The sequence below is a fragment of the Hirundo rustica genome, chromosome Z (genome assembly GCF_015227805.2).
Source record: "Hirundo rustica isolate bHirRus1 chromosome Z, bHirRus1.pri.v3, whole genome shotgun sequence".
Taxonomy (NCBI): Eukaryota; Metazoa; Chordata; class Aves; order Passeriformes; family Hirundinidae; genus Hirundo; species Hirundo rustica.
Genome location: NC_053488.1, coordinates 18,322,719 through 18,334,815, shown reverse-complemented (window position 1 = coordinate 18,334,815; position 12,097 = coordinate 18,322,719). Strand labels below are relative to the sequence as shown.

The 12,097-nt window shown below is 35.0% G+C and overlaps 1 protein-coding gene across 7 annotated transcripts in view; it reads left to right on the top strand.

Annotated features, from left to right (window-relative positions):
- Positions 1–12,097, top strand: part of NIPBL (NIPBL cohesin loading factor) — a 149,603-nt gene that overhangs the window by 52,188 nt on the left and 85,318 nt on the right. For all 7 annotated transcript variants that reach the window (XM_058423982.1, XM_058423981.1, XM_040089202.2 and 4 more), the window contains 5 exons: positions 2,556–2,699; positions 5,114–5,279; positions 6,384–6,514; positions 9,612–9,711; positions 11,310–11,461. In XM_058423982.1, coding sequence (XP_058279965.1) covers positions 2,636–2,699; positions 5,114–5,279; positions 6,384–6,514; positions 9,612–9,711; positions 11,310–11,461 — 613 coding nt within the window. In that variant the 5' untranslated portion in view covers positions 2,556–2,635. The remainder of the gene's footprint in view (positions 1–2,555; positions 2,700–5,113; positions 5,280–6,383; positions 6,515–9,611; positions 9,712–11,309; positions 11,462–12,097) is intronic.

Here is a 12,097-nt window from a genome sequence, read left to right as displayed (position 1 = left end):
ATTCCATCCATCTCTCCTTCTTTTTTGTTTACCCTTATCTATTTATTAATTTTATCATGCTTGCAAAAACTTCATAATGTAAGATATAGACTTCTTGAATTGTCGTGCTTAGCCTCCAGCTGGTGCAGACGACCACATGCTGTCCCTTCTGTAACATCTGTACAGTTTGTCTTTGGAGACTGTGGTGGTGCTCACCTCTGCTAATGTAAGGCTGTTTGAGAAATTGGCAGCTCTGATGGTGGAAAACTGTCTGGTTTTCTTCTTGCTTGTGTTTATGTGCCCATTTATTGTTGTGTTAGCATTGCTCTGTGGCTTTCTTCCTTTGTAACCTTCTTTGACTGCCTTAGAGAGAGCAACCACATCCCCTCTTGACCTTTGTTTTGTTAGTTACACAAACCAACCCCTTTTACTCTTCCTTTACAAAGAAAGTTTACTTTCCCTCTGCTCACTGCACTTGCTCCACTCTATGGTCTGGACCTTGCCAGGTTCAGGTTTCTTATCATATATCTGTGGAGAAGGTTTCTAATTTTAAGTGTCTGGTTTTGGAGGAATTTTTCCCATAAAATGTCTGTATAATTTCCCTTATTGTGGCAGTGATACTTGAATGAGGAGAGGCAGCTTCTGTGTTAACAGCTTTCTCACATGATGAGGAAGTGAAAGTGAACAGACTTTTTTTCTTGTATTTCATTGTTTCTGTGCTACATAAAAAATTCTGATAATACTGGCTAGTGACATGGCCTTTCCTGTGATGCAGTTTCAGTCAGGAGAAGTCATCAGACATGATATTTTTATAGTAAATAAAATTTATGTGTGAAAGGTGTTCTTTAGTTTCTAGACTTTCAGTGAAAACTTAGATTCTAAAAGTGTTATCTCCTGTGGATTTGTTGCTGCAAACACATTATGGGACTCTTGGAGTATTTTCTTTGATTTTTAAGATTTCTTTTAAAGAATTGCTTATTTGTGGAACTAGGCAACCACTGAAATTCTGTATATATTTGTAAATAACCCTTGGGTATCAAGTAGTACTTGAAACTGGTCTGAGGGAAGTTTTCTTCTGGACTAAAAAAAAACCCAAGAAAACCAACCAAACACAGTGATCCACATAGAGTATCTATCTATTGTGTGTAGCATTTCCCTTACTTGCTAGATTTCTGTGTCTGCAATGTACTATATTTTTAATTTTAAAAAAGTAATTCAGGTCAGAATGAGACAGTGGCAGGTGCGGCAAAGGAAGTAAACTCATTGTCAGTTCTGTTTAACCTCAGTGTTAGTATTTTTTCAAAGAATGTGCAGATAGGGAAACTTTGAAAAGGTAATTTCACTGGCTGATGAAAACTTTGAGCACAGAAAGACTTACAACATTTGTTTTGCTTGTCTTGGAGCCAATATATATTTATTTGCAGTGATGCTCTATATATTGTTGTATATTGCCATGTGTTGCCATGTTGGTGTGTCATAAGAAAGAATGTTACTAAGAAATGTTACTAAAGAAATTATAAGGATCTCTTGATTTGTATGTATTTTATATGTAATTCTTAAAAATTACAAGGATCTTGTATTTTGTATGTATTTTATATGTAGTTCTCAAAAGTGTAGGCTTGTAAATCAAGTATAAGTAACTCATGATTTCAGCATTTCAGTAGATAAATGTTTATGTAAGGACTCTTTACTATTTCCCAAACTGTCAACACAGGTGTCTATCTACAACAGATAACCACATATCAAGTTTCTTTAATGTCTTTTGGAAAATCATGTCAGTTTCACTATATATTAGGGGATTGCAATGTGTGATGTTTGTAAATTTTTGATGGCTTGGAACTGCTGTTTTTGGGATTTTTTTAGCAGTGTGGACTTCCTTACATTTAGGATCTTCATAATTAGTGAAATCCAAGTGAACTAATTTATTTTTCTGTAGTTGAATATAAAATGTTCTGTTTTACAGGAAATAAAAGAGCTAGATCAGTGGTGGCAAAACTTTGTTTTTTCCCCAGGACATGTAATTAGAATTTCTGGTAATAGTTTGACCAGAGTTATATATTTAAGAAATATTGTCAAATCAATTTTGAAATAGCTACTTTTAAATGTACTTTGATTTTGTATTTGTCAATATGTTTGCTCCTTTATTCTTGAATCTGTAATTACTCCTTTTAGTTTTTGCTAGTTTCTATGAAAATGCCTCCTTCTGCAAAATAGGAAAGTGAATATAACAGATAATTACCTAATTATATACTTCAGCGTGAATTAACAAGTTTCATTAGGAGTTTTTTCTGTCGGTATTGTATACCCTCACTGAACTTTTTTTAAAAATTGCCTTATCTTGTATCTTTTTTTTGATTAAGGGGTTGCTTCTGAGACCAGAAGGAAGATTGCTTTTTAGTTGGCTAATTCCACCTGTTACTTAAAAATCTACACTGTTTGACCCACTCTTAAAAAAATTTACTTAGTATGCCGCTAAAGTTAGTGTAGTCTGTTTAATTTATGTTAATGAATGCAAAATTTTAAAAAAGTAAACTGAGAGATTTTATTTGCCTTTGTTCTTTTTGTTTTGTGTTTAGTGCTCGGGAGATGGGAAGTAATGATAGCTGGCACCTGAACTGAAATATCTGTGTAGGCACTACTCTCCCAGAACTTCAGGATGAATGGGGATATGCCTCATGTTCCCATCACTACTCTTGCAGGGATTGCTAGTCTTACAGATCGTAAGTAGTCTTCTTTTTCTTGTGTTTACTATGAAGTTTTCTACCTCTTTGGTAAATACCTGCATTTTCAAAATTGTAAAAGGTTTTTATTTTGAAAGTTCTTACAGTTAAATCTGTTTCGAAAGAGACTTGCCATTAACTATGTTAGCCTTGTTATTGCTTGAATTGTAAAAGCCTGTCCAAGAAACCCATGCATATTTAAGCATAAAGTGAAATGTAGCTTAAAAAAACCCTTAAGGAAACCTGAAACAAAATATAGGAATTCATTATTTGTTTGCAATATCATTTAGTAACCTATCTGGGTACCACACAAATAAAGTACTTCTAAAACATGCATCTCATCATCTTCACTGAAGAGACACAGGATTAAACTGATATGCAGCTGATCAAGAGAGTTATAGAATATACTGAATATACTTGAAACCTAGTTCATCAAGTCTGAACTAGTTAATAGGTGCAAAAAATGACTGCTAGAATAAAAATAAGCATCTGAACCTTAGTCTTTTTTCTTTGCTGTTCAGCCAGCCTGCAAAAGGAGCCTATGAAGTGTGTATGCTGACTTCAATTATGTTAGGAAGGCAAAATGCAAGGAAAGAAAAATAACTCTTACAAGTTGATGTTGACACAAAACCAAATCATTATAATGTGACCAAAAAATACTTTCTCGTGAAAACTAAGGGGGGATTTATTATTATATAGTGACATCCTAGAACAACCATTGCGGTAAGAGCAGTTGGGACAAAGAGGCATCTTGTTTGTATCAAGTGTAAGAAAGATTTTGTAGCTCAGTTTTCTGTCTGGGGATAGTTGGACTCAGTGACCTTAGGTGCTTCTTCCAAGCACTTCTGTTGTTACACTGTTGAAAATTGGAGGCTTTCCAGGAAACGCTGGAAGTATATATTCCAGCAATTGAATTTAATTGCTCACAGTAAAAAAGGCAGATGTATGGGACAAGAACCCACTTCATATCCTTTTGGTGTATTCTGAGGTATTGAAGTAGAGGATGCAGGTTGTTTATTTAAATAGCTATCTAGGTATGACCATGTATGTCTAATAACAGACCATCAGAATGCAAATAGTAAGTTTCTGGCTATGTACAGTTTTCCAGAAATTAAGCATTTGCAGGTAAGGTTACTTAACTGGTGGAAGTCACTGATCAGACTCTGATGCAAGAGTTCTTTTAAATGCTGAACTGGATGGACAAGACCAGTTGCCCTGAAAACATGTATGATATGATGTCTGAAGGCAGGAAAGTAGACTAGATAAATTCATGCTACTGTAATCAATATATTCTGCTGATTTTGCTAGTTTTTCCAAGTTTCAGGCACATTCAAGGTTATCTGATGCAAGTAATGAAAGCCAGCAATTTCAATATATTGCACACTTTTATTTGAATGGCAATGTATTTCCAAGTACAGCAGTGGTATACGTTATAAGGGGTAAAAATGTTGGAATCAACCCACTTTTTAATTTTCAAAATATGAAAGAACCAAAAAATGTTTCCGTTAGATTGTTTGGTTTTTTTCCTGAAATTGTTTCTAATGGCTCAGTTAAAACCTTGATCTCAGGGATGTTATCAGCCTGGTAACTTGCAGTTAGAGTCAGCTTGTTTTCCTGAACCAACTGAGCTGACCTTTCTCGGAATCTAGCCTTTTGGCCTTTCCTGGCTTACCCGCCTCTGGTCAGTGTAGCTCTACAATCATCTGGGCAAGCTTTCTTGTGTGTGCACTTCCTTGTTATGTCTGAAGACATAAGAATGACCTATGAAATTGAAGTGTGCTTATAATCTGATTGAAATAGTGTTTTCACTAAATCTTTTCATGAGATATGTAAGTTTTTCTGATTGAATTGACATTTCAGTGAACAAAACAACCAGCATTACTAGGCCTGTCTTGAGAGGATGGTTTATATAGGAATAAATACAAGAAGAGAAGAAGAAACTGAGACTTTAATTAGTGGGTTTAATTGATTGTTGAGTTGTTTGGTTCTTTTGGTGGGTTGGGTTTTTTGCTTTTTCTTTATAGATCTTACAAAGTAGTAACACTGATTAAATATTGAGATCAGAGTAGAAAACTGAAATCCTCAATGCCCTTATAGTACTGCATGTAGCTACAAAAATTTTACACTTCCTTTTTTTCATCCATGCTTTTGGCTCCAGGAGAAAGGTGCCATAACATAATAAAGAGCTTAATATTCTGGAATGTTTAGAGAGTCCAGTGTGAGTATGTGAGTGGGTGTGTGTGTGTTTCTTTGTGTGAATTTAAGAATTAAAAAGTGGAGATATATTCCACGTGTTTTAAATCTAGTTGTCAGGTTTTATTTCTTAATCTCATGAGAGAGTAAGGGGGTGTCCACATTTGTATGTTTGTGTCTCATGAAATGATTCTGAAGTTCTTCCTGTTTTCTAATAACAGTTTTGAACCAGCTGCCTCTACCATCACCTTTACCTGCTACCACAACAAAAAGCCTGCTTTTCAATGGACGGATAGCTGAAGAGGTGAACTGCCTTCTGGCTTGCAGGGATGAAAATCTGGTTTCACAGCTCGTCCACAGTCTCAATCAGGTGTCAACAGATCACATGTATGTATTTTGAACTTCTACATCAGATCACTATCTTTACTCCTTGAAATCAAATTTAACTGGATTAAGAAGGATGCTTGTGGGAATATGAAAATTAGAATATGCAGGTTTTTCCTTAGGCTTGCTTAGCAAGTGGCTGCAATATAAGAGTCATATGTTTCAGTCAGACAATGTTGATAATTGTCCATCAGCTCTTATACATAACTGTGGGGGTTATTTTACAGATCTGATGCTTATTCCCTTCTTGATAGGTAAGAGTGCAGACTTTGTGGTGTTGATTGTGCAATACTGATTTGCGTTCAATGTCAGTCATTAATGCAGATAGACAAATTACATATCCAAAAGAAAATTTTTGACATCCATTTCAATTCTGGTTAGGTATTGAACTTAATTAGTTTAACAATTGAGACATCAAGTATGCTAATGTATTCTCTTTTTGTTGGTTTTTTTTTTTTTAATTTCTCTCTGGTGTTCTTTGAATTGTTTTATGTTGACAGCCTTGTAGTTTCCTTACTTGTTTTGTTTAAATGTAAGCAGCTTTTAAAAGTCCTCAAAGCATACAAGAAGTGAGTGAGCAGATGCGTTTATAGGAAATCCATTGCATTTCTTTATGCTTCAGAGGGAATAGATATGCCAGTTTCCCCTTTTAAAATAAAAAGATTTTCAAACCATTGGGTTGAAACCTGAGTGTTACACATTCATTTATATGTTATTTTCATTCCTGCAGTAATATGTTCTTATGTTATACCAAAGCGTTCTTCCATAGAGATCATGATATAAAAATCTGCCTAGGAAACTTCTTATGATAGTCTTAAGCTGACCACCTCATATATATGAGCTTAGAAATAGAAAATGACTATGAGGACTATAGGAATATTTCTTCTGCCATTCCTTAAGGAAGAGAGTAAAAATCTAGAGGCAGGAAGCAGTGCTTTGCAGACTTGATTTTTCCTATATTTTAACAGTAAATTGTCTTCTTTCATTTTGGTTTTGGTTTTGTTTTTTTGGTTTTTTTTGGTTTTTGTTTTTTTTTTACTTGACTCATAGTTTCTTATAATTTGAAAATGCATTTGCCTCTTTATTTGCTTACTTCCACAATTCCAGAGAGTTGAAAGATAACCTTGGCAGTGATGATCCAGAGGGAGATATACCAGTCTTGCTGCAGGCTATTCTGGCAAGGAATCCTAATGTTTTCAGGGAGAAAAGCATGCAAAACAGATACGGGGTACAAAGCGGTAAGGATTTTTGATTATCTATTGATTAATTTTATGTTGTTCTGTATATCTAGGGGGCTGTTACTAACCACAAGTATATTTGGAGCACAGCTGTTGCATTTATGCCTTGCCTTGTGTTTGATAGTGATTTAAAGCTATGTACCTTAACATCTAAGAGCAATTATATAGTAAAAAGAAGGAAAATAAAAGCTACCGGGTATTTTTCTAAAAAATGTTTCATTTCACCTCAGAGTTTAATCTCTAGGATAGTAGTTGGATTTTATTTTGAAACAATTTTATTTTGAACTTTTTATGCCTGGGTTCATATGTTTGTCTTGGTAAATAATTGAAGTTGAAAATATATGCATTGATCTTACCAAAAATCTATATGATTATAGTGTATCATTGCAATGAGAGTTCTTAACTGTTCTAGAGTAAGGAATACGATTGAATGAGGCATCCTTACCAGCTCCTCCCTGCGATTCCTCATCTTAGCAACTTGTTATGCCCTACAGCTCTGAGCGATTTATGAATTTTGGGAGATTAAAACCTTATGCATCTTTCCATAAATGTAAATTGCTTCAATATTTTTTTTACATTTATACAAGAAGTCAAGTGCACTTTTGCCTGTAAAAGGAAAAACTTCAAATGTGCACTTTTAATAAGAATATATATATAACTGAAAAATCAGCTGTTATTTTAGCCATCCTAGCTTAAGCATGTATGCTGCTGTAATATAGTTTAGTTGTACAAGAATTTTCATGAACTTTGAGTTATGATTTTATTAAGTGCATCTTTTGCCATTTGGTAGGAATGCTAAAATGGGTTTATGCATATCTCTTTTATAAGAATAAAAATTGTAGTAAGACTGGGTGTATATATAAAGAATCTCGTTCTTCTAATGTTTCTACTAGGATGGTGTTTTCTCAGTGCTATGTAGTAATGTGATAACAATGTGCAAAGGTAGAAAGATACTGTACTGCTAATGGCCACAGACTAATTTCAAATCCATTTAGACCCAATGTTTGGGGATTGTTTTTACTTCTTTCTCATTGCATCGTTATCATACATACGGTTATCTGTCTGGAAACTTTGGAAAAGCTGGGTTCTTTTTGGTTTGGGGGGTATATAGTTTAGTTTTGCCTTTTTTTTTTTTTTTCCTTTCTTTTTTGCTCTTACTGGGCCTTCCATGTCTTGCCCCTGCCCCTGCCATCCATAACAGAGACAGAGAAGTGAAAGCTATCCATCATAGATTAAGTTAATTAGGGGATTTTAAAAAATTGCATTAGAAAATTATTTGTATGTTTTCTGTCATTCTTTTAACTCGGAAACTACCATATCTGTGATTCAAAGCATGTTTTAAATAAGGGAGGAGAAAACAAATAGATATATTTTTTCAGTCCTTAAAAAGAGCACAAATTGAAACTTTGTCTGTGTAGTTCATGCTGGTATCCTTATGTCAGCTTTCTGTACAGGAATGTTAAGGTTAGTTGTTTGGCTGAAATACTGTCCCTAGCTGTGTTAAGAGTGGAATTGAGAGGTGAGTGGGCAGTGGGCATGCTGTGTGCTTCTTTCAGCATAAAAAATCACTTGGATTTCATGTTTGCTTGCCTCTATTGTGAGACAACCAGTATCCATTTAAACAAATTTCTAGAAGTTGAGGAGTCCTCATCTTCAGACAGTGAAATGCACTCCATATTGAAGTATGAAAATATGTAACTTTTTTCAGCACAACACAGGACTTTAACTCCTGTTTAGGGCCATTATTAGTGTGTTCAAGTACATGGAATACAGCATTTACCACCTACTGGGAGGTAGTAATGGCTTAATTCCTGCGGGATTATCACTGTCTGTGCTGGAGAAAGTGGAGGAGAAATGTGGGTGAGAAGAAAGGTTTCTGAAACTAGTTTTGCTTGTGTGATTATTGCAGAAATTGAAATGGGTGATAGCAACTGTAGGATTAACAAAAATCTTCCAACAATTTCATAATGGGACTTTTTGTCTAACTGTCTAAAGTACTTGTACTATTTACGAGCTTCTACCTAAGGCTATAGATCATTTGCTGTGGCTTCCCAGGGTACTGTGTGCTCTTGAGTTCTGACATGTGTTTAGCTGTAAGACATTAAAATCTGTCACTAAAATTACTTCAAGTTTATTTACATTTTTGTGTTTGTATGTCACTTTTTCATGTAGTTGTTAGTATATTCTTTATTCCTGTATTGGAGAGAGGAAAAAAAAAATCCTTTAAATTCTCCTTTATAATGATGTGAGTTGGAATACGAAATTTCAGTTGGAAGAGACCTACCATGAACATCTAACCCAGCTGCCTGACAACTTCAGCGCTGACTGAAAGTTCAGTCAAATTAATGACATTGTACAAATGCCTTTTAAATTAGTTAGTTTCAAGAACATTGATACATGTGGCTTGCCAGCTGGTTCAACACCTGAACTTCCAACACCTGACTGTGGTTATATACTAGCTGTGGGAGCCACGGTTGGGATATTAGTTCTGCTTTGCAATTGAGATATTTCAGCACCTCCTTAGATAACATTCCCTCTAAGCTTAGTGGAGATGGAGTAGAAAGCTTTTGTCTCTGGGTGGAAAGAGACCACTAAATATTATTGGAGCAGTGAGAATATCTTGCAGCAGTCAGCCCAGGATGACTAATTGCTATACTTGCTCCAACACTGAAGATAAGTTTTCTGTGATCTTCTGACTTGTGAATCTGCCAAATCTTTGTTTACTGGCACAAGTATTGTACACCAGCCTGGTGTGCAGAATATATGTCCTAGTTTAAAATGTTTCTCTTTACTAGTAGATTTTGACTTAGGAAGATCTAAGGATGAGTTGAAGAAACTACTGTTAATATTTGTAACTAAATTAGTACAACTTTAGGGAATACTTTTTAATGTCATAATGTAAAATGGACATCATACATGGATTCTGTAATTTCTAATTTTTTTAACAGTTGTGGGTAGATTATCTTAATGTCAGTAAATTTTATAATGTCATTAAAGTTCATAATCTCATTGTATATAATAAATTCTGAAATGAGGTAGTTCATTGATTGAAAAGAAAATGCATGTAAAGTGATGCTGCTATCTTTTTTTTTAATAGGGATGATGATGTCACAGTTTAATATTTCTCAGAATTCCATGCGTGGTAGTCCTGCATCTTCCAATTATCAGCAAACCACTATCTCACATAGCCCTTCCAGGTAATCCTTTCTGAGTGGGTGGGAAGGGAGTGAAGTACAAGTTCTTCCTACACTGACAGCCAATTGTTGTTGCAAATATGTAAGTGGAAGGTGATCAGTGTCACTTGACACAAATTTGGCATTTGTCTGGCTGTGGGGTGAATTTCTTCATGCACAAACTTCTTTCTGTCAAGGTACTAATCCCTATACTTTGAGAATTCATCATGAATTCTCTCTCTTACTCCATCCTATAATTTGGCCCAATGTTCTATCTTGCCTAAGGAGTCCCTCTGCCTCCTTTTACCCTCTGGTTGTCTTTTCCCCATGTCAGAGGCTGAGACTGGTGGCAAGAGGATAGGACAGAATAGGCTGGTGTGTTCCAGCTTGTCCCAGTACTGGTTTAGCAGAATGGTGGGAAAAAAAAGATTTGTAAAAGCATGGAGTATTACTGTAACGGTTATGCAAAAGGCTTCTTGCAGAAAGTTAGAGCCGGTAGTTTGGCCAATCTTCCAGCAGAATCGTCATCAGATTTCTGGTTTTTTAAGTTTTTGAGAGTTTGCAAATAGCATTTACATATAATTTAGGCTTTTATTAATATATTAAAGTACTCTGGACTAGAGGGGAGAGATCTGCTTGTGGTTTCAACCCAGGTATTCGGCTTTAACAGGTCCCATCTTCAGTTAGTAGATACCACTAGTAAAATAAACTGATTTCAGGTTTCACCTCAAGTTACCATAACTGGCAAATGAAATGTTCTGTGTCTTCACAACAACCAGTACAGTTTTTGACTTTTATATATAAAAGGGATATCTAAAAAGGTTGTTTGAATTGTGAATGATACAAAGTTTTCTTGAAATCCTTGCAAAGTCCTTATGTCAAATACTTTGCTGTTTCTTTCTATGGAAGCTTATATTCCTGTTTAGAACTGAGTTCCTATTTAGAACTGAGAGTTGTGAAAGCTTATAATGTACTTTCTGATGTATTTATCTGGTTATTTTAATTTTGAGAAGCTCATATAAGAATGTAATTAATAATGTGCATGTATTATTGTCACAAGTCAATGTTATTTTTATGGCTTCCTATCAGTAGAATGAGTCTAAGAAAAAGCCAGTGAAAATTGTATTCAGTGGACTTGGGTCAGGTCCTACCTAACTGCCTATAACATTCCTGAATCTTGACAGTGTAGTTCTGTTAGATGGAGTTATTTGGAACCTTACTGGAAAGTAAAGAGTAAATGGCTCCTTGTTAATCCTAGTGACCAAGTTGATTAAAACTGCTGCTGTCACTTTCATTCAAACTTTTGAGTTTCACTTTTGGAAATTGCAGATCTGATTTCCATACATAGTTGTGTCATTGTTTCCTTTCCTTAGGTGGAGGTCTTATGAGTGCTTTTTATTATCTTCTGACTCTTAAGTAACATTTGCAATTAGGAAAGTATAGATAGCTCAAAATTCTGCTTTTGAAGGACCTTCTCAATTGTGTTGGGAGCTTTTTTTATCTTAAAGAAATTTTCATGTTCAGAAGGTATAATTTCCAAAAGAAATTATGTACTTGTCTATATTTGCTGTTCTAAATTTTAAAAATTTAAAAACTTTTTTTCAATTTCATGTTCTTTTTAGCCGGTTTGTGCCACCACAGACAAGCTCTGGTAACAGATTTTTGGCACAACAGAACAGTCCAGTGCCTAGTCCATATGCTCCTCAAAGCCCTGCAGGATACATGCCGTACTCACATCCTCCAAGTTATACAGCTCATCCTCAAATGCAGCAAGGTAAGTCTGTGATATCTATTTTATTCTCCTGTTTCATGTCAACTTTATTTTCATGTGCACATTTCATGGGTTTCTAATTTCTTTGAAGGAGTCACATGCTTAATGCAAATCTTCGAGGCAGGTATATTGAAGCTTTGCTTTTTTGGTTGTAAGGAGTGATGGCATCGACTTTGTTTTAAAAAAATAAAATAGAAGAAGAAAAGGTAAAACGCATTCATGTTGCAATGCTCCCCTATTTATGTCCAATTTGCATTGTTGCCCTGTATATGACAATAAAAAAAATCTGAACAACCCAAAATTGTATTTGTTAGCTGTGAGCATCACTCACATGTATTAGGGAAAACCTCATTTCTGCCAAAGAAAAGTTAAGTTTTCTTAACTCAAGATTAACTAAAGTTGACTTCAGAGATTCTTTAAGCCTTACTGGCCTTTTTGACTAGAATTATGCTCAAGGTATGCAGTAACTGGCAAAGATGTCCTTCCGAACAAATGGATTTCTTTGTTCTTCCCTTGTCTAAAAACAATCCTGAACACATGATCAGTATTAAGGTATCTAGGGCATTTCTTTGTTGGTAAGTAGAATTCTGTTAGATTTCTTTTAAATATCTTTTTCTTGAAGTTTAACATTGTGCTTAG